Below are 22,216 nucleotides of genomic sequence, written 5' to 3'. Positions count from 1 at the left end.
CCCTACTTGCTAAACTGACAAGCAAGATACTTCCGTGTTTTACCATCCTTCGTGGTGGCAGAAGACAAACATCTGAGGCCAATGCATCTCACAACTTTGCGCGGACTATAAATTTATGGACAATCTAGAGCAGAATTAGCTCTTTCATCGCATACTTGACAGATCTGGGAGAAAAGCAAACAATAAAAAAAACTGAAGTTACCCTAACCTATGGATGGTGAAGAAGAGGAAGAACCTATTCAGAGAAACCAAAAATTACCATCACAGCGGATCCACCAAGAAGCATCTTACGACTGATGGCTTCGGCTTTGACGAAGAAGAGGAAGAACCTATGGACGATGAAGAAGAGGAAGAACCTATTCCTGATGAAGAAGAGGAAGATAAAATTTTGAACATTTTGAGTTCTATGAGTGATGAACTCTGAAGAAGAAGATGGGATTGGAAAAGAAGAAGAGAGGAAAACGAGATTTATAGAAAAGAAGATCGGGAAAGTCAGATTTGGGAAATATTCAAACTTAATGGAGCTGGCAATTCCAAGAGAAAGTTGGTTGACTGACAATTCCAAGAAGAACAGTTCCAAGGCTGAGTAATACCTGTACAATCGATCGTGGCATGTCGACCATATTGTTCGACAAATTGACACAAAGTGTTCGATTGTAACTCCAGTACCTACTGGAGTTTTTTTTACGAAAGGAAATAACATTAACCAAAACAGACAAGTACAAGGTTTCTAGTGCAAATCAGACATAAAGGAAGGTACAACATTCCAAACGTTTCTGTATCCATGTCTTTTACCCCATTTTACCAGAGCGTCGGCTTGAGCATTGCAGTCTCTAGAAGCAAAGGTGAATATAATGCTAGCGAATTTGTCTCGGAGCTCCGCCACTTGTTGCATAATCTTTTTGGATTGCCAGTGAAGTCCTACACTTTCACCGTTGATGTAGAGTATTAGTGCTTGGTTATCACTCTCAATATGAGCGTGGGTAATATTCAACTGTAAGGCCCATCTAATACTGGAGAGAATGGCTATGCTTTCGCATTCTTCCGCGTTCTGGCATCTAACTGTGTCAGCTGCTGCTATAATGAAATTAGATTCTTCATCCCGAATGATACATCCTATTCCGACTAGTTCCGAGATAGTGGAAAAAGAGGCGTCGACGTTAAGCTTAATGAATGGTGTCGATGGAGGTCTCCATATTTGTTGCTTGGTTTTTACCTTGCATTGGTTAGTTGTAATAGATTCAATCTTAAGAGGCGTAACAGATGTATTAGTTATTATGTCTATCATTTGTCTCGGATTTTGTTTGTTTGTGGTGAAACAGTTTTCACATCTTGCTTTCCAATAAACCAAAGAATTTTGGCGTACAGATTAGTAAGATCCTCATCTAAATTTTTCCATTGTTGTATCCATTGTTTTGTTGTGATTATTTGATCTGTTCTTATCTGAAAGTGGAACCATATTGCTTTCGCAAAAGTACAATGTAGCATCACGTGGTCCAATGTTTCGTTATCAGTATAGTTTATGCAAGAGTATGAGTTTCCAATGAATGTACCTATTTTTGCCTTTACTGGTAAACTGTTGGTGCAGCATTTCTAAAGAAATAGTTTAACACGAGGGATAATATTCATATTCCATATAAAACACCAATCGTTTTGTTCCCGCATCAGGTTAGCACTTCCTGTTCTCAGAAAATTGTACATAGATTTAATAGTAAAATTACATGATTTAGTGAGCGTCCACATCGGTTTATCCTCTTGGTCACTCTGAATGTTTATGCTCAGGATGGAACTGCAGATATCACTGTTAAAATAATTTTGTAAGGCATTAATATTCCATGTATTATTAGTTATTAGTTGAGTCACCCATTCAAGGTTCAACCCCTTATGGTTGATAATAGGAAGAGGATGATTAGGAATCCAGAAATCATTCCAGATATTAATTTTCTCTCTTTTGTTGATATCCCAGAATATCAGACCCTCCATCTGATTGAACTGTTTGGTGATGGATTTCCAGGGCCAAGAGTGATTAGCTTTAGGAGGAGAGGGTTTGTGAGAATTGGGAAAGTACTTTTTTTTAAGCACTTGGACCCAAACCGCGTTAGGATGGTTGATAAGACGCCAGTTAATCTTGCTGAGGAAAGCCTGATTGTCGAGAAGGGGGAGACGAAAACCCAGTCCTCCAAGTTTACGTGGCTTGCAAATGGTCGACCAATTGATAGTATGGAACATTTTGGATTTTCCCCACCAGAAAGTCCTTTGGAGGGACTCAATGCTGTTGCAGATGCCTTTCGGGATGGCAAAGCACTGCATTTGGTATCGGGGAACGGCCGCTGCGATAGTAGAAATAACTACCGAGCGACCAGCTTGGGAGAGGAGATGAGATTGCCATTTGGCGAGCTTGTTTTTAATCTGGGTAAGAAGAGGTTGGAAGGCAGACTTTTTGTTCCTACCGATGAAAAGATTAGTGCCAAGATATTTATCACCCGCAGAAGATTGGTGGACTTTAAGCTCCCGGATGATCATACGTTTAAATTTCGGGTGCGAGTTTTTAGAGAAGAAGATATTAGATTTAGAATAGTTGATCATCTGCCCCGAAGCATCGCTGAACTCTATCAGAATAAGCTTAAGAATATAGATGTTGTCCAGAGAATTATGCCCGAAAATAATACAGTCATCAACAAAAAGAAGGTGATTGATAGTGAGCTCTGAATTAGGAATATGGAAGCCAATGAAGGATTGATTGCTATTATTTTTCTCTAGAAGCCGACTAAGGCCTTCCATGGCTATCGCGAACAGGAAAGGCGGGAGAGGGTCGCCCTGTCTAATCCCTCGAGACACATTGAAGATTAAGCCAGGACGCCCATTTATGAGAACAACCATGGAACTGGTGTTGAGGCAGGTGCTAATGAGCTTAATCCAATTAGGGGTAAAAGCCATCAGATGCATAACCTCCTCCAAATAGTTCCATTCGATACGATCAAACGCTTTGGACATATCGAGTTTGAGACCAAAATAACTTTCGCTCCTTTGATTTTCTTATAGGAATGAATAAGCTCTTGGCTAATGATGATGTTGTCCGTGATTTGTCTTCCTGGAACATACGCGGCCTGGACAGGGGAAATAATATCAGTTAAGATAGGCTTGAGCCTGTTGGCAAGGATTTTGGTGATGATTTTATAAGTGGTGTTGAGAAGATTAATGGGCCTATAATCTGCAGGGGATTTGGGAGTTTTAGTTTTGGGGAGCAGACAGATGTGCGTATGGTTAGACATCATCGGCAGAGTAGCTTCTCTGAAGAAGAGGGAGACCATGTGAATAATGTCGTCCTTGATTGTATCCCAATTAGCTTGGTAGAAAAGAGGAGGATAACCATCTGGGCCAGGGGCAACTCCTGGTTTGAGAGAGAAGGTGGCCTTCCTGATTTCCTCCACCTTAGGGATGTCGATCAACACCTCATTCTGGGATTGAGAAATCTGAGGAGCAAAACACTCAATGAGTTTATCCGACAAAGTGGATCCGGCCGACAAGGATATTTTCTGAAGATGATTGGAAAAGAAAGTGGAGATCTCCGCCTCATCATTGGTCCACGAGTTATCGTCCATTTTCATGGAATAGATTTGATTTTTGCGGTTTCTCATGGTAGCTTTAGCATGGAAATATTGAGTATTTCTGTCTCCTAAATTGATATTAGCAATTCTCAATTTTTCTTTCCACAAGCTTTCTTGTTGGAGAAGAAGGGTTTCAATCTGAGTGAAGGTTTCCTGAAATTTGCCAGCATCCTTAATGAATTGAAGATTGTGAGTGAGGTTCTTGATACTATTAGCAATATGGCCGAAGACTTCTTTATTCCACTTAGAGAGTTTGATGGCAAGGGAATTGAGCTTGGTTTGGATGGGATGAGGGATGGAGGTCCAGTTAGCTTTGATGAACTGAGCACAATTGGGGTGGGACATCCAGGTGCGAATGAATTTGAAAGGTCTACGCCCCAAAGAAGAGGTGGGTTTGCTAGTGAAAAGGATAGGGTTATGATCAGAACCTAGAGTAGGTAGATGGGTGAGTTTAGACTGGGATGAATGGTCAGCCACTTGTAATTAACTAAAGCTCGGTCTAGCCTCTCTTGGATGAGGTTACCTTTAAATTGTTTGTTAGACCAAGTATACGGGTATCCCACAAAACCAATGTCTTGTAGGCCCAGATCATTAACAATCTGTTTACACTGAGAGATAGTCATCTGAGAAGCTATTTTACCTCCTAGCTTCTCGGATTGGTCAAGGATGCAGTTCATGTCACCAATAACAAGTCAAGGGATATTATTATCAAAAGCATGTTAAGCCAACGTGTCCCAGGGCTTCATTTTGTTTTTATAAGGGCACCCATAAAAACCCGTGAGGTTGAATATTTTATCATTGTCCGCTTGGGTGCCTTTCACATGAATCATATTGTGGTCCGCATAAATGACTTCTATGTCAAATTGAGGAGACCAGAATAGAGCTAGCCCCCCAGCTTTATTAATCGGGTCAATCACATGTTTCTCAGAAATGTTATTCAAGTTAAGAAGTTTGTCGAGATTCGTATTGATGCATTTGGTTTCAGAGAGGAATATAATATCAAGGTTATGTTATTTAATGAGCCTGCTAAGGTGCTTACGATTAGCAAAATTGCCACAGCCACAGACATTCCATGCTAGTACCAACAACTCCATGGGGCAGTGGCCCTAGCACTTGGACAAAGGTCTAAAAAATAAGGGCAGACAACCTACTGGGCTAGGGGACCAAGTCGAGAAAGGATACTAAAGATAAAGGCCTCCCTCCGAAAGGTCAAGACGACTACCCACATAAAAGCCTAATAACAATTATAAACACCACAGTAATCTCTGAAGAGCCTAATAACAACTATAAACAAACAACCCAGGAAATGAAATCTAATAAAACGATGATAAGAAGGATAAGACTATTCTAATACACTACTTGTAAACTTGCTAGGTTAATCAGGAAGAGATTATGAAATCTAATCAAACAAGGCAGAGAAATTTTATGCATGCGCTAAATATTGTAGAGATGGATAATGCAAAACACCTGATAAAAAATAAGCTAAATCAAGGAAACACATTAACATGCTACATCTAGATTTAAAAGAAGGCTAGCAAAGAACTTATCTGAGCAAAGATGATGATTCACCACGTTTTTCCTTAGTCGATCGTGATGGGTTGAACTCGCCGCGATTTGCTAGAGACTTATGATGTCGGTGATTTGATCTTAGCAAGGTGGTCATCTGATGATGGAGTTTAGGGTGTCATCGTGGAGCTCCAGTTACTGGATTCGGAAGTAGGGTGAATCTAGGGTTTTGTTTTGGTTTGGGGTCAAAGGAAAATGGAGAAAACGTGCTACTTTCTTTCCCTAAAAACCAGACCAGCAATAAGTCCTATGAGGGTATGCCTATCAAGTTTTGATTGCCGGTGGGAGAAGATTAATGTGTATATTTAGAGATGATTTGGGACTGTTATCTGTAGAGTTCTATGAAATTGGGGATCTAGGGTTCGTGACTAAAGGAGATGATTAGGGTTACATGATGTACCAGAATGAATTATTTTGGGTTCTCAACTATCTAAGGATTGAGCAAAGGGGATTTGAGTTGGTTATGGGTGAAAATTTGTAGGGTTATAGTAGAAAGGAAAGGGGGAGAACTCCGTGGTTGCTGACATCACCTTGGAGACGACATAATCGATTTTACAATGTCGACACACATGTAAAAAAAAAATCGACACGACATAATCGATTTTACAATGTCGACCAATTCTCACCAAAATCTTAATCCTAACCAAAATCAAACTTAATTTCATCAAATATCAATCATTTCATTCATTAAATATCAAACACACAATAAAAAAACCCTATATTTGTTTATAGTATAAACCCTAGATTTTGGTAAAATACCAAACCCTAGACTTTAATCAATTTTAACAACACAAAATTAAACAAATTAAATTTAAACATACAACATTGTGTAGAGATAGAGTTGAAATACTTGTTTGAAATTGGTAGAGAAGTTGGGGTTTAGATTTCGGCTTAGAGAGAGCGAGAGCTTCTCAAATCTTTAGTTACAACCTTAGCTTAATGAAGAGATGAAATAGAAAACAACCGAGATACTTCGACTAGATTGAGATAGATAGAGATTTAGAGTGATCTTAGATTAAGAAAGAGATTTCGAGCTTGGGTTGAGATTCAAGAGAAAGAGATGAAGAACTCGATTTCAATCTGTTGTGGGGGATTTGGGGTAAAACTATTGATATCTAGAATTTCTAGATATCCTTTTATACAAGGGTAAAAAAGAAAACTTGGAAAACTTAGAAAAGGGCAAAATTGCAAAGATTGAGTTAGGACAAAATTGCTCAAAGGCCCCAAATCAGGCCATTTGAGCAAATTTCCCATTTGATTATGAAGGTTTGGTTTGGGTATTTGACTTGAATTTTGTCCTACATTCGATTCAATAAGGGAGCAGAGTAATCGAGGAGGAATAGAGGATGGAAGGAGGATCAGATGGAACTTCTCCAATGGTTACAGTACAAGTGAAGTTCAGTGGTAGATCAATACCTGTTTCTCTCTCTAACGAATCCACCATTAAAGACCTTAAAGCACTTCTCCAACCTCTCACTAATGTCCTCCCCAGAGGCCAAAAGCTCATCTTCAAAGGTACCCTCTCTTCTTCTCTCTTTGAAAACCCTAACTTCTACTGTTTTCTTATATGGGGTGTGATGAAAACAGGGAAAGTTCTGGTAGACACAAACACTTTGAAGTCATCAGAGATCACCAATGGATCCAAGCTCATGCTCATGGCTTCTCAGGGTTTACATCAAGGGGTAAATACATGTAAATTTTAACTAACAATCATATCTTTAACCAAAATCTGAACTCTTTTGTTGATTATAATGAAGAAAAATATGCCAATTTTAAATTGTTCTTGATTAAAAGCTTGCAGTTTTACTCATTGAATAGGATGGCCCCATTACCAGAGAAGCTATTAGTAAATCCAACTTGAGGAAGAATTCCAGTGATGATACTCGAACTACTAACAATAAGATTGAGGGGCGTCCTGTTGTTGTTGATAAGAGCCGATCAGAGCTTTGGAAGATTACAGGAGTTATAGCTTTATCAGGATGTCAATTGAAGGTATTAAAAAGTTCCCCAATTTTTTATCAACATCACCAACCATTATCTATTTATCTTGTTTTAGCAATAATTTGAAAATGTCAGTGGAGGAATAATTCAGCAACGGCTAACCCATGAGTCGATGACTAGTTACTCCTAAACAAGTTAATAAGTTACCAATAACTTCTCAACAGTTGCTAAACCAGAACGTAATAATAAAACATTAACCACCCTCCGTTAACAGTTAGAAGCTCAATAAACACAGCTTCACAAATGCAACCAACTTAAGATGCTTCGTTAGGGTACATGCAATTTGGTCCTCATGACGACAATAAACCAATTCAACGACTCATTCATTTGTGAGATCACGAAGGAAATGGTATCTCACATCTATGTGGTTGCTTCTACCATGAAAAGCTGGATTTTTGGAGAGGTCAATGTCTGAGTTGTTGTCACAGACTCACAGTAAATCTGTATAAGTTCTTGGTCGAAAATAGGGCAATAGCTCGAGTGTTCTTTCAACTAAATAACTTGATATAAACAAGAAGGTGATGTTAGAAACTCTGCTTTAGTGGTAGACTGGGTAACAACTAGTTGGTTCTTAGAAGCCCATGATATAAGCCCCTGAACTCGCCAATGTCGTCATAAATAACGACCAAAAGTATTTATTTTATCCTCTACCTCTAGATCACTCATCTTTATTTTGCCATCGTAGACTTTTCTAGATCTTCAAATATGGCTAGATCGTTCCTTATGTAGATCAGATCCTCTACATATAAACAAGCAATCAGAGTTTTCAATACACAATACACTCTAATCATTAGTATGGATAATTTATACATTCTACAAAAGTAGTGGAGACGATTTATAAATGTTTCTAGTATCGTCCTTAAGCAGATATATAATGTCTTGCTAAATGTTACATTTGTAGAATATAGAAATTACCCAATTCATGCAAAGAAAGGAGAACCAACTTAGGCGGGAGAGGTATATTCAGAATAACTTTTAGTTTGTGCAACTTTAGTTAGAAACAAAATAACAAAACAGAGGAAAAATAAAAAGAGGTGTGTTTGTGTGCTACCCACGCCCACCCCGGCCCAGCACGAACCGTTGGCCACCATTAACCAAAAGCAGTATTAGCATGAAAATCTCTATTTAGATGAGACAGAAATGACAAAAGCACATATGGTTGCCCCATCATGTCTAAGTACCATGCGTCTGATTCAATCTTGTTCTCCTTGACATAGGATACGGGATACCATCAATATGTTTCTTGCTCCTATTTGTTTCGAAAGTTGGACTTCTCCTCTTTGTTAGTATGTAAGTTTGTAGTGCATTCAGACTTGTAATGCCCAAACTTCTGTGACAAGATAATATTCAACATTAGACTTGTTAACTTTGCGCCATTTGGTGATCATGTCCTCTTCCTGACCCTTGAGATTAGTAAGTATCTTTACCTTGGCCACACGCCCACACCCACAACCTCGACCCCTTAGTCCTCTCTTAGTAGAACTTTCACCATGAGCTGAAGCCTTCAAAGCTAGCTCCTCGGTTTAACCTTTTTTCATTCGTCTGCTCATGCACCAAGAATGAAGTTTGCAATTCATCAACTGTAAACTCATCTAGGTCATTTGACTCCTGAATAGAACATACAACAAAGAATTTTGGAGCTATTGATCTAAGAATTTTCTCCACCATAGAGACATCTTCAATTTTTTTCACTTCGAATATACTTCATGTGCATGATTTAACAAAGGGTGTGTAGTTGATGCGGTTTCACCCTTGTTGTGCCTTGATACTTTTTCTTCATAGAATCCGTATCTGTTTGCAAGTATCTTTGAAATCATCTCCAAAATGGCACAATGAATTGCATGAACTAGATAACTCTTCGCTTGAGATCTTCAGACTTTTTCTTCTAGTTTCTTTTGTTGAGCTTCCATAAACGCTTCAGGGTCTGGTTTCGTCACTCGTGTTTCCACCATAGTCCAACATTGGATCACAGAAAATTTTCCATCACCGTGCACCAATGGCCGTAGTGACCATCAAAGCGAGCGATTGGAGGTTGTACCAAAGTAACTATCCTCTGCTGCCATCGCTGCCAGTCTCCCACTGCAGAGCACTAAAGGACTTTCTTTTGTTCCTCACTCTGATGTCAGATTGAAGAAAATACCGTCTAACAAAAGAGTCTAAAAGAGTATGTAACCAGAAGAGCTAATCTAAATTTAGTTGATGCATTTACTAGTGAAATCAGTAGACTCAACTCTCAAGAAGGAAAAAAAACTATCTTTGCTGAAGATATCTGATCACTAACACATGGTAACAAAGCAATCACTAACCCTTGACTAGTAACTCCCAAAGCAATATCAAAAACTTCTAAACAGTTGCTAAAACAGACCATAATAATGATTATTAACATTAGTTGGAATTCTTTTCTCATAAAATGATTTTTCTGCAAATTACAAAATAGTTAAAACTAGAAAACAATCTGCAGCACATTTCAGTAGATCATCAGTGGTATCCCAAATTGCATCTACACTTGTTGACTGCTCACTATCTAACACCCCAATCTAGTTAGAGGTCCAGAGTACTTTCAGTTATTTGGTAATCGCGCTCGGGTATGGGTAATTAGGTCATCTATTCCTAGCGTTCGAAGAATGAGCCTGGAATCCAAGGGCCACATTTCTTAGTCTTTGTGTTTTCAATTACCTTCTGCTTCAATTAGTACAATTTTCTGATTCGATTAGTACAATTTCCATTTTTGTTGTAATAAACTATGCAAATCTAAAATCAAGAAGCTTTCTTGTTTTTACTTCTATCTCTCATATTGTCAATTGGCTCCACGATTGATGTGTTCCTTTGGAATTAAATTTTTTAAGATCATACCTGAAGAAGTATGGTCTTGTGGATCTTCTGTAAGAGTGTTTGATATAAGCAGAAATTCAGTTCATGAAGTACCATCCAGAATTGGCTCCCTAAGTGCCGTGCAGGTACCTCTTATCGACACTCTTATATTATGTATATACTATATATATAATATATTGTCGGGATAGCTTCAGACTGCAGAAGAAACTAAAGGACTTTGTTCTTGTGTATGTAGAAACTTTTCCTTAATGGAAATGGTATATTAGATGAATGCATTAGCTGGGAAGGTGTGATGTCTCTGAAGTCTCTAACTATTCTGTCTTTAACTGATAACTGGTAGGTGACTTCAGAGTCTCAGACAGATACTTCACGACCTATTTCTTGACGATTTTGGATTTTTCTACTTCAAAAGTGTTGCATTATCTTTGCAGTTTAACTGTATTACCTTCCACATTGGGTGCTTTGGTTTCTCTCACTCAACTTCATATTGCTAACAACAAACTCACGAGCCTGCCGGTTGAAATTGGACAGCTAACTCATCTTGAAATTTTGAAAGCAAACAATAACAGGTATTATTAAAGTTCTGTTAGATTATTTTCTCCTCCTATATGAAATTATCCTACATTATAGCTACATCATTCATTTTCAAATCAATGAGTTTCTCACTCTAGTCACCCGGTTATGTTGTAAAAGTGAGAGATGTACTGATGTATGTTGCAACTTTTGGGCCAGTTAACTCAATTTCATGATTGTTAGAAATTATTTCGGTTTCTCATCTAGTTTTATTCATGACTTGGAATATGATATTACTGGATATCTATATTAATGTGTTCAGCCTTCGTTGATGGTTAGCTACTGTCCATCGATGATCATCGAAAAAACTGTAAATTGCTTGCTAACCATCTTTATGTTTCCTGTCCTGGCAGAATATCTTCAGTGCCTGCATCTATAGGGAATTGTATCTCTCTTGTGGAGGTGGTACTTGGACTTCTTCTTTTTCTAAATTCTTTGACTTGGAATACTTCGCTACAAGTTAATTTTGAGTTTGGATACTTTTTCGTTTATTAACATCTTTGGCATGGTTCTGAGCTTAATTTAGGTCGATCTTTCCTCAAATCTTTTGGTCGAATTGCCAGAGACATTTGGGAGTTTACGAAATTTAAAGGTGAATTTTTCCTCCCCTCTTCTATTTTCGTTCCCTTTGCTATTATTATGATGCAGATAACGTAGCTGTTAATGCTTGTTTATTATCCAAGACCTAAGCCATTCTTCTTGTTTATTTTATTTGGGTGAAAACTGTTGTTCGATATCGAATGAAGCATGATAAGTACTGATGAACATTGATTTAGAGTTGAGGACAGGTTTCCCCAATTTATTTTGTTTTGAAAAAAGATTTGGATTTCAGACATGAGTGGCTCCATAATGGCGCATGACGGTAGTCGAGGAGATTAACTGGAAACTTCTGGCTTAACCCTAATTTTCTATCTACTCTATTTTGTAGGTTCTGAATTTACGTAACAACGGGATAAAAAACCTTCCTTCTAAACTATTTAAGATGTGCATCCAACTCTCAACACTTGCTCTCCATAACACAGAAATCACAATCGATCTTCTCCGCCAGGTAACAATATCTCATTAACAACCGATCCAATGTTAGAGTGGTAGCCCATTATTGATAATTATTGTATACCAAACAGTTTGAAGGATGGGAAGATTTTGATGAGCGTCGAAGGTTGAAGCATCAGAAGCAACTTGATTTCAGAGCTGGAAGCTCTGGAATATTTGATGAAGGTGCTGATAAAGATTAAGAGTTTTTGTTCTTTTCCTTTTGTTCTTTCTGGGAGCGGATAATTTTTTTGATGAAAATAGGCTTAGCTTAACTTTATTACTCAAAAATTGTCAAAGAAATGTTGGGTTTATCCGTCTCCAGCTGACTTATAATGCAAACAAGGGCTACGACCGATTCCTTTGGCGTATATAGTTCCGAAAATTTTCATGTGCTAATAAATGTATGACCTTATTTGCATTACGAGGACAAAAAGAAAAGCGACAATCCTTCAAAAAATTGTGATGTATCTCTTATATCGACTATTGTTGGTTTAATCTTCCATGATATATCATTTTTCCGAGCCCGAGCATGCCAATACCACATTCATAATGTCACCTTCGACAATGCACGTGTATTGATGTAGATCCTTAGCTAGCTTTGCAGCTAAACCAGCTAGCCTTTGCTTCAGCTTCTATGGCGGATGACGCACTTGCAGATTACACCCAAGCCATTACAAAATCTCTCTTCAAATTTATACAAACCGCCCAAGCCATTACCAAATCTCTCTTCAAATTTATACAAACCGCGGATCGTCCACTCCGATAAATTGTGGGTAATTTGAATTTGATTGAGGCCGGTTGATGAATAAATTATTTGAGATATGTTAAGCTTGTTTATTTGCTGAACAAAGTCCACTATTCCACTCGGACAAAGATCTTATTGAAAATAAAGATGGGTTTGGGAAAACAAATAGATTCCAGGAAAAAACTTTTGGGTAGAAAAAAAGAAATTACACGTACTTCTTTTCTTTTTTTCGCTACGGCATGAATGCTAGCAAATTTTCATCGCCACACCACGTTAGGTGGAATCACCACCATGTAGGTGAGAGAAAGAGATTGTGGCTGGCCAATGGTGGTAACGGTTGTGGGAGATGAGTGGTGGTGGTGGTGGGAGAGGAAGAATTGAAAGAAGTAGTGACCATTTGGGAAAATCAAATTCTCGTTCAGACCTTTTTTTCTCTTAGAGATATTCTTGTTTCTATAAATCAACAAACAAAATAAAAGATAAAATAAAATTGAGGGTTTACGGTTGCCAACACCTTCAAAGAATGGTCGATCCTTCTTTGGATTCAATTGGACAACTCAAATCCAAATAACTGCCCCATTGCTGCACACAATGGTCGATCCTTCTTTGGATTGTCTGAAAAGTTAGATGCGAAACTATTTTCCAAAACAAAATTCCTAATATACCGCTAACTTGATAGAGTTAACCCATTGTAGTTCTCTCTCAACAAGATACAACACAACAACCTATTATCTCTCATCTCGCAGAGCACACAACACAATTACCTACCAATGAGAATTCTATCAGTTAAGACATTATTACAGCTCCCTTTGATGTATAATAAAATATCACATTCTGAAAAATCAGTAATCTCTTTGTTATATTACAATGTTGATTCAGTTTGTGTTGCGGGGACAATGACCATCTACTGCAGATCAGTAGACGAAGGCAAAACCTTAGCATCTCTCTCTAATAACATTGTTATAGCCTAGCTGTACGACCAACATTTCTCTCAAATAATAGATAGTTAATTATAGATCTCTTTTGGCTAACATTGTTATAAACATTAAAAAAAAAACATGAAATATATATAGGATAGGATATCAAACACAACCTAGTTGAATTTTGTTCTCCGGTTGGATTCATGCACAAATTATTTGAGAAACACTGAACTTGTTTACTCACCAACACTAAAATAGTGATTTTTTCCAGACATTTGATTAGTTCACTCCTGCAAAATTGTTAAGATAATGGAGTATAACAAACCCAAAGAACAATAATATTAACATATTGTATGGGCAGATAATGTAGTTATGGATCTGCCTCTATTCCAACATGTTTCTTGTACTGGTTTGAATTCAAGGTATTCATTGGGGAATAAAGTCCAAATATCATAAGCCATACAGGAATAGAAGACTTCCATCACACAAAAGCATTCTCATCTAAAACAAACCACACCTCAGGCTGACCTACTACTACTGTTGTCTCTGTTTCTTGGGCAAAATGCCTTATCGGAAGTAAATAGAAACCAAAGGGATGTCAATGTCATTATCATCGTCATCCTCGCAAGCTACCACTATATCCAAATGGCGCCGGTATGGAGGAATTTCCACCTTAGCCACGGTTTTAGCTAGCTCAACTATCTTCCTGTCCTTCCTGTCCCCGTGTCTGGGAAACAGGCTGTTGAAGAGCAAGCTTGTCCCACATGAGATGCTGTATGCGTTCAAACCCTTTTCCTTCAGCCACTGCAGCACTTCTCTCAGGGTCGGGTCGCCCTTCAGAACCCAACGGTCCCATACAGTCCATGTCATGTCTCTGTGCTTCATCACCTTGGGAGGAACTGGCTCTGCCATGGAGAACAGTGGGAGCGCCAGATTAGCAAATGTGTTCCTGTAGTCTTCCACTATGTGTCCTCCATCTATCACCTTGTACAGCTCCAGGCACACAAGACCTGTTGCCATTGCAGTGGAGGTTGCAATTGCCGGAATGATTCTTCCAGCAATAAACTTGGCTTTCAACTTGTCAACTTCGGGGATACTGTAGTTCCTTGCTCGCATGTTAGCAAACCCAGCTATCAAGTCCATATGGAAATTTGTGTCGTCATCCTGAAAAATTTAATACATAAGGGTACTTCCTTTCCACTATTAAAGAATATAAGCAGAAAATTGAAATCCACGTCACTCATCGTGATGCTGGTCAATAGATATACCTTTTCGAATTGTATCGGGTTCATCCGGAAACCAGGAGGCAACTTCTTACTGCACTCTTCCAATTTCTTTATCAGATCATTAATAACTGCCGCATCATCTATAGAAGCAGCAGAGGCTCCTGTGGCTTTCTCATCTGTTTCTATCTTAACTCCTTCCTTTGGCTGGAAATCTGGGACAATTATGTTATTCACAGCATCTGCAAGCTTCTTTTGATTCTTAACCCAGTCCGGGATTGCGATGCCAAATGTCTCAGCACGCAATATGGAGGCAGCCCTAATGAAGTGAAGGCAAGTAAGGTCGTCCACTGAGAACTGAAGTGGATGTGGGAACCGTTTAGGTGCCGACCAGAACGGAGTCCCTGTACTGGTTGAAGCATCCTCAGGGAAAGTAAAAGTTAATTGCTTCACACGATTAGAGAAGTAGTCTTCAAACCTGGTAACACAAGACCACAAGATACGAAAATGAGAATACATGAAGCAGGTATCCTAATAACTGAAAGAATTTAGATAGAAGTTAGGTATTTTACTTTAAACGGGCCCAAGTGAGACAATCCTGGAACATTTCACATCTATCCTTGTCAAGACACTCGATCACACGTTCCAAATTCTCCCTAGACTGTGCATCACCTGCATTTCTCATTGCATTGATGTACTCCGTTGGATTAGATAAGTAGGTGTTGACTTCTGCAGGTGTTTTCTCAAGCAAGCCTTCAAATTCTGAACGAGCCCATGTCAGACAGTGATCAATGTTGTGTGGGAATGAATGGACTGTGCACATAGGTGCTTGCTTCTCTGGGGGGTCCCTTGAAGCACCATAATTCTCTGTCAAGTGGGGTATAACCATCTGCGTGTTGCATTTGGCACCTAGGGTTCCGGACTCCAAAAGTGGTTTCTGGAAATATAAGCATCTCTGATCCATGTAAATCCTTGCATTGACATTATCAAGAGCATTAATTACAACACTAAGATTCTCCCAGAAGGCATCATTAAACACACTTTCTGTTTCAGGGGCTGCACGGTTCTGCAAAGCTTCAATATGCAATCGAGGGTTTATCAAAGAGGCAGCAGAAGCAGCAACTGTGGATTTTGCCTGGCCAATGTTCCAATCTCGGAAAAGAAACTGCCTGCTAAGGTTGCTCTTCTCAATCACATCATCATCAGTAATTGTGAGCTTTCCTTGATTGCTACAAGACACTCCCATCAGAGCTAAATTTTTTAGGAACTCGCAACCAAGTGCACCTGACCCAACCATGAACACTTTAGCCTCCTCCAATTTCTTTTGGAGCTTGGACCCAAAAACCGAAATCTGAGCATCATAACGGCTATTGAGTGGTTTCAGATCGCTTGATTCCAATGGTTTCGTAGGAAGTGATTCAACAGAGTCGAAGTAAAAGAACTGTTTCAACATAAGCAATATATCATTTTAGAATGTAAGCAAACTTTAAGTGAAAAAAATAAGATAACAAAAGAAGCAGCTGGGGTATGGAGAGACTCCTTAATGAAGTATAATCAGTGCTTATTCTGACTCATTATGCCACGAGTCTCTGACCTGGTAAAGAGGATGAAACTTTCCAGAGCATGCTTTCACAACTTCCTGGCCCACAATACCACCAAACATGGCAGCCATGGGATTCAGAACAGCCCTAGAGCCAAAAGCAAAATGCCTCAAAATTTTCTCATCAATCTGATCCAGTCTCCCGTCGCCTGAGCCCTCGTTGATGTCTCTTGCCACAGAAATTAGCTCCTCCACATCCTCCTCTGACCCAGCAACAGGGAAACGTCTTGACTGGCATACAAACTTATCCAGTGCTTGAAATGCCAAGTGCAACAGAGGTGGACGATCAAACTTGGAGAAATCGCTCAGAAGAAAATCACCAGGGTCCTTCACTGCTTCTCTCAACTTCCTGAAGTTCAAAACCTTGGGTTGTTTCACCTGTGTGACAATACCGCCTCTCTCATACCCGCCATAACTTGTAGTGTCCTCGTCAAGTTCGAAGGAGTAGGGTCTAGCATTTTTCACCTTCCTTGGCTTTCCATCATTCAATTCTGTCATACCCTTAACCTCCGAAAATACAACCATATCCCCGTCCTGAAACTCAAGTCGCTCATCATCAACACATGATACAAGTGCAGGGTTGTCATTGCTGATAGATGCAATGATGCCCGTATGCGGTTCCTCACCATCAACATCAACAACGGTAAACTCAGGACCAAAATCGCAGAAAACTGAGCCAAAAAGACCTCGAACTTCAGTTTTGATGAAAGAGATTGGAGGCTGATGGGCATGGCAGTAATCATCAAACTCAACTGCTTCATCAAAGCTAATATCGGTAAATACCACAGCCTGCCCAAATAGAATGCCGTTAGGAGCGAGAAGTAAAACAACTATTAATGAGCTGAAGCATCACAAGCAAGTCTGCTAGCTATCGAGTTCTATCTGTATCATTTCCCACTTTCTAAAAGGCCGTGTTGCTTTTTATGTGAACGGTATCCAAAGGTTACTTAAGGAAGGCTCTAATGTTAGAAAGGTCAAATATTATGACACGGGATGTTCTACGCATATTGTTTTATTAAATATTAGTGGATCTTGCGTAAGACCAAAGAGATTAATATGGAGAACACAATATCAGAAACATATCAAAATCTCACAAAATGTTTGGGGTACTTCTATAGTTATTAATTATAAGCCAAGCCATTGGAGAATGTCCAACTAAAACAGCCAACAAATTCACTAATATTCTATAAAAACTCATACTATTTGTACCTAAACCTTCAATCCTGCATTTTGAATATTCAATTAACAGAAGTGAACAGCTTGCTGGATGAGGAACATTTGGTATTTCAGTCAACCTTCGTCAAAACCCACGTTTGCTAAAGCCGCAAAATGAAGAAAAAAGGACAACTTTTTCAGTGTAATGTATAGAACACTAAACCTTTTTGCAAAGGGAAAGGATTTTTAAGATGTTTTTGTATGACTTCTATGTCATATCCATCAGTTAGTAGTTCATACTTCATACCGGAGTCAGACAACTTAATTTATTTAATATTCAAGCAACATATGTGAAAAACAAGTACATCTTAATAAAAAAATCCAGTCATCCTTCGCTAAACCAATATTATAAACAACTAAAGAGTTCCATTGGAGAATATGATGGCTGATGATTAGAATAACAAATGGTCTGCTTGCCCAAACAAAGGACTACGAAAAACGCAGGAAACAAAAAATGAAAGCAAAATTGAGGAAATGTTTTAAAGAAGAAAATACCTGGAAATTGGAAAGTTGCTCCTTAGTCAATTTGGTAGTTAACGTAGACGTAACCACGGCATTGTTTAGTTCTTGCAACTTCTGAACGGAAACAAGTGCCCTGTTCTTTCCCACATCTTCCTCAGAAAAAATAAAACTGCTGGACAAGTCCCACAACTCCACGGTCCCTTCGTCGTGCAAGGTTACAGATTTAACACCGGCAAGAATGAGGTTCTTTGCTGCAAGGAGCAGCGATAACATAAACTAAGACACTAAGGAGGACACAAAAAGTTCACAAAAGTAACAAATATTTTGAAACTACAGAAGTAACAAATTTATTGATAGATTTATGTAGATGCAGCAGATATTTCATGGATACCCATCTATCTTTTATTTCGAAGAATACATCCATCTCTCTTATATTCGAATTTTTCACAGATAACCAAATTCACCACCTACTGGCCTTAAAACAAACCTATTACTAAAACGAGTCGCTACGGCACTCAGATGATAAACACTATTTACAACAGACGGACTATAAGAAATTTAACTTGTATAATTCTCCTTTTCAGACTCTGGTTTTGTTCCTTCCCATTGTATGTACTCCCACATTTAGTAGACATTGCCTCATAGTAGCCCTAGTGGGTAAGACTGAATGCCTTTTGATATAATTGGTCTTCCATTTTTTTTGGATACACAAGCTTTCTAAAATATATAATGATTACTAATCAAGCATTAAAATCATTCGCTAATTAAAATCAAAACATACCCAACCATAAATTCATAAACAAAGAGTAAAAAATTCATCAAAATCATACCAATTTCAGCACCCAATCCACGGATTCCTGAAATAAGGATGTTGGAAGCAAATAATCGCCTCATCGTCTCACGACCATAAACAGCAAGCTGACGACTATGCAGATCCTCATCGATGTATGTCTGATTTCCATCCCCTAAAGTCATTGATAAGGGCTTACTTATGTGTAATTCTTCGCTGTTGGGATTGTCGTTGTTGTTCTCAGTTGCAGTTGAGGTAGAAGACGAGATCATGCGATCAATCCGAGGCTTCTTTAGCGATGATTCACCCGTGTTGGTGTCGTTATTGTTGTTGTTATTATCCACGTCTACTGAAACATCTCTCTCTTTAGGAAGCATATAGTTGAACAAACTGCTCAAAACCCCACCACACCCCATCAAAAAGATCAACAATAATAAAACATTGAAGAAACTGAGATCGGAAGATTTTCCAAACAAAAATCCAAGAACGATTGCGGTCAAAATTGAGAACCCTAATAACCCTAAACTGAACCTCATCGTTTCTAGGGTTTTATAGATTAAATTTCAAAGTAGGAAATAGAATCAAATCAAAGCAGATTTCTCACGAAAGGGAGAAACGATTGTTTCATATAGAAGAAAGGAAAAAAAAACAAAGGACGTACCGATTAGAACTTTGGTGCAGCAAGGAATGAGATTCGATCGTTAGTGAAAAGAGAAGCGAGTAGAGAGATATCAGACGAAATATGAAGGAAGAGTTGAAAATTATGGAGAAAAGCTTGAGAATTTATATCTAGTCGGTTTTGGGGTAGCCTGGAATTAGGGCTTTGCCATTCCGTGTGGCCTCAGCCCTCTTTTTGAGAGAGGAAGAGAGAGACGATAAGTTGACAGACACTACTACTCAAAACAAATGAACACAAACAAGGAAGGAAATGACAATCCAAATGTAGATTTTACCCCCACCCCACCGTATTATGATTTTCAGACCCATAAAAACTCAAATTGAAAAACTCAACGTGCAGATGCATCGTTCACGCAATTGCCATAACCAGCTGGAATAGGGATCATTATTCATAACGAAGAAGCAAGATTTATAATAGCTGCCGCAGATACTGTGAGAGGACAAAATTCAAAAGAATGTGAAAGCTTGGCCATCCACCACGGCATAGTATTGGCAAGTCAACTTCAAATCTAACATATTCAAATCGAAAGTGATAATCTAAATATCATCAATTACATCAATTACCAGAAGGAGGCTTACACTTGCAATCCAAGCAGACCGTAGATAAATCGCTAGAACTCAAGAATCAGTTCACAGAGATCATATTCACTCACGCCCCCAGAGAAATCAACACTAAAGCAGATGCACTAGCTAAATGGGGTAGAATTAATTGTCAGAAAAGAGTGTGGAATGTCGAGCCTTCTTTTGTTTCCGCTTCCAGTTAGTTTGACGTTGTTAGACTTTGTCGGTTTGCTTTTAATATATATATATATATATATCTCATAAAAAAAACGTGTTATCTAAGATTTGTTAAGTTTTTGTATAAAATTCTCTCTTAGAGCATCTCCAATATAAAACTCAAACAGCCACCTCCTTTTTCTTACAATTCTCATTTTCCAAACCATTATCATTTTTCAAACCAACAGAACAACCGAGTGAATGAATGGGTTTTTGTCCGTAAGTTGGTGATTTGATTTCAGTCGTGATTTCTTTGCGCTTGGTTGTCGGAATTCGATGAAATTTGTTCCAAGTAATTGTATTCGACTTGTTCTACATATCTATCCGTTCAGAATTTTCAATTTCGTCAGTATCTGGTGGATTTATGATGGTTATATTGATAACTATATAGTTATACTAATTTCAATTGGGATCATAATTTGGAGCTATTTATACGATTATTATTCAATTTCTTCGAATGATTTACGTTCAGGATGATGTTTAGGATATTATAGACTATTTTGGAGTGTTCATATATAGACGGGTTGCTGCCGAATTATTTTACGGCTCAAATTTGATATTTGGATCAGTTTTTATAATGAATTGGAATAGAGGTGGTTACCCGAACCTTGCCGTTAACATAAATGGATAGGTTGAGTTATGGATTCGTAACATTAGGTTCATTTTATGATTTGATAGTTCAAGATTCATAGAATTTGGTTCGTTATATACTTTGTCAGCTTATGGGGTATCGGAAATGTAAAATAGAGTTTGTGGGAAGTTGGTTGGTTAATTTGTTTGTATTTCAGTTATTCGATAGGACGTCCCAGTGATCTCTTTAGTGCCGATAGGACATTTCTAGTATAGTTTCATTCATTTTATGCATTCTTGCTCTGCAAGAGGACTCTTGACAGTTATGTAACTGTCAAATGACCGTTTTGCCCTTTCATATTTCAGTAGGACTAATGAATTGCAATGGGGAGCTCGAGGAGAAGTGGAGCTTAGGCAGGAGCACCATTGGAAGCGAAGAAGAGGTAGGATCCTATGAATCTTACTTGGAGCACGGGTATTCCCCGTTTCACCATTATATATATATAGTTAGTCATTTTCTTCTTTTTATACTTCTCTAGTTCAATTTATGATATGATATGGTATGATATGTATGTATGTGGTGTGCTCTATGTTATGGATGTTTCTCTTTTAAAAACAAATTGGTTTTTCTGAAAAATAATCACATGGAGGCGGAATCGCTTGATCTGTGTGATCGTTTTGTGTGAATTGTAAACACATGGTGGCGGAATCGCTTGAGCTGCGTGTATAACATGGAGGCGGAATCGCTTGATCTGTGTTATGTGTAATGGTTGTTTTACAACGGGCATTGGTTGGTCCCCTTGTTTATTTTATGTTATGGATTAGCCATGAATTATGTCAAGGGTTACACTCGGTGTGTGGCCAGCCGTTTGGTAACGACCATTCTAGTTTACCCGGAATGGGGTCCGGAGAGGATGGGAGTTGGGGTATTCCGACCCTTGGAGTGATTAGGGGACTGACCCAATGCCATGCTTGTTTATTTATTCTGCTAAACCACTGGTGTGTGTGGTTTGAATTCTGTTATGAATGATACATACAATTTTTCACCGAAATGAAAGAGGGTGTTTACCCGAGTTTTCTTAATAAGAAAATACTAATTCCCTGAAAGTGGACACTTGTAAAAGCTTGGCTTTAAACAGGGTTTACCCTACCTTGAGACATGAGAACGCTCTTCTCCTTTGGGTTGATGGGACCTTTAGGAGGGCTCTGTTCTTGTAGCTTTGGGAGCCTATCAGATCATTTAATACTATTATAGGTTCATGCATATGTTTGGATATTCTTCGAATGGCCAATGAGTTACCTTGCGAGGAAGCGTCAGATCTGGCCGGAGATAGGACGCGCCTCAAGATGAGATAATTGTATCGCCGTGGGTATATGTCTCTGCTACACGACGATGCTCTTATAGTCGTCTGGGTAAGTCATGACATATTCTAAGCGTATCATTGTTTGGGTGAGATTTACTATTCGATGCGTATTGAGATCACAAGCCAGCCCGATGGGCGATGATGACGAAGGGAGAGTTATGGAAGCTCTTACCGGGGTATTACGTGGATCCATGTGTACACTGCAGTAGTCAAACGTTCGATAAGGCGCCGCCTGCCTACGCACTAACAAAGGCCGA

At 38.7% G+C, this 22,216-nt stretch overlaps 3 protein-coding genes across 4 annotated transcripts; 1 reads left to right on the top strand and 2 right to left on the bottom strand.

The window, feature by feature from the left end:
• Positions 1-730: 730 nt before the first annotated feature.
• Positions 731-1,288, bottom strand: LOC147557842 (uncharacterized). Its single transcript, XM_086658949.1, has one exon. The coding sequence runs from the start codon at positions 1,286-1,288 to the stop codon at positions 731-733; it is 558 nt and encodes a 185-aa protein (XP_086515075.1).
• Positions 1,289-5,993: 4,705 nt separating this feature from the next.
• LOC147557841 (LRR/ubiquitin-like domain protein) lies at positions 5,994-12,151 on the top strand. Its single transcript, XM_086659435.1, has 10 exons — positions 5,994-6,689; positions 6,762-6,856; positions 6,993-7,166; positions 10,022-10,132; positions 10,243-10,343; positions 10,439-10,576; positions 10,934-10,982; positions 11,107-11,172; positions 11,509-11,628; positions 11,705-12,151. The coding sequence occupies exons 1-10, from the start codon at positions 6,521-6,523 to the stop codon at positions 11,813-11,815; spliced, it is 1,134 nt and encodes a 377-aa protein (XP_086515561.1). The 5' UTR covers positions 5,994-6,520; the 3' UTR covers positions 11,816-12,151.
• Positions 12,152-13,597: 1,446 nt separating this feature from the next.
• Positions 13,598-20,021, bottom strand: LOC147557840 (ubiquitin-activating enzyme E1 1-like). Of its 2 annotated transcripts, XM_086659434.1 has the most exons (7): positions 19,232-20,021; positions 18,611-18,960; positions 17,814-18,031; positions 16,098-16,892; positions 15,076-15,944; positions 14,549-14,981; positions 13,598-14,444 (listed from the first exon to the last, which is right to left on the bottom strand). In XM_086659434.1, exons 2-7 carry the CDS (start codon positions 18,945-18,947, stop codon positions 13,848-13,850), a joined length of 3,249 nt encoding a protein of 1,082 aa, XP_086515560.1. In that variant the 5' UTR covers positions 18,948-18,960; positions 19,232-20,021; the 3' UTR covers positions 13,598-13,847. The 2 variants fall into 2 exon arrangements, with proteins under 2 accessions (XP_086515560.1, XP_086515559.1); XM_086659433.1 differs by lacking the exon at positions 19,232-20,021 and having other exon boundaries at positions 18,611-19,221.
• Between the last annotated feature and the right edge of the window lie 2,195 nt (positions 20,022-22,216).

The sequence above is a fragment of the Eschscholzia californica genome, unplaced genomic scaffold (genome assembly GCF_041429995.1).
Source record: "Eschscholzia californica isolate CP2 unplaced genomic scaffold, dmEscCali1.0.p SCAF_2, whole genome shotgun sequence".
NCBI lineage: Eukaryota > Viridiplantae > Streptophyta > Magnoliopsida > Ranunculales > Papaveraceae > Eschscholzia > Eschscholzia californica.
This window is presented reverse-complemented; position numbering and strand designations above follow the sequence as displayed.

Excerpts from the sequence above, each read along its gene's own strand:
- LOC147557840 (XM_086659433.1), bottom strand. The coding sequence starts at position 19,106 with ATGAGGTTCAGTTTAGGGTTATTAGGGTTCTCAATTTTGACCGCAATC. Across the intron at positions 15,945-16,097 it reads AGTTTCATCCTCTTTACCAG|TTCTTTTACTTCGACTCTGT; the intron begins GTCAGAGACTCG and ends ATGTTGAAACAG. Across the intron at positions 14,445-14,548 it reads ACCCGATACAATTCGAAAAG|GATGACGACACAAATTTCCA; the intron begins GTATATCTATTG and ends TAAATTTTTCAG.
- LOC147557841 (XM_086659435.1), top strand. The coding sequence starts at position 6,521 with ATGGAAGGAGGATCAGATGGAACTTCTCCAATGGTTACAGTACAAGTG. Across the intron at positions 10,577-10,933 it reads TTGAAAGCAAACAATAACAG|AATATCTTCAGTGCCTGCAT; the intron begins GTATTATTAAAG and ends CTGTCCTGGCAG. Across the intron at positions 11,629-11,704 it reads CAATCGATCTTCTCCGCCAG|TTTGAAGGATGGGAAGATTT; the intron begins GTAACAATATCT and ends TATACCAAACAG.
- LOC147557842 (XM_086658949.1), bottom strand. The coding sequence starts at position 1,288 with ATGATAGACATAATAACTAATACATCTGTTACGCCTCTTAAGATTGAA.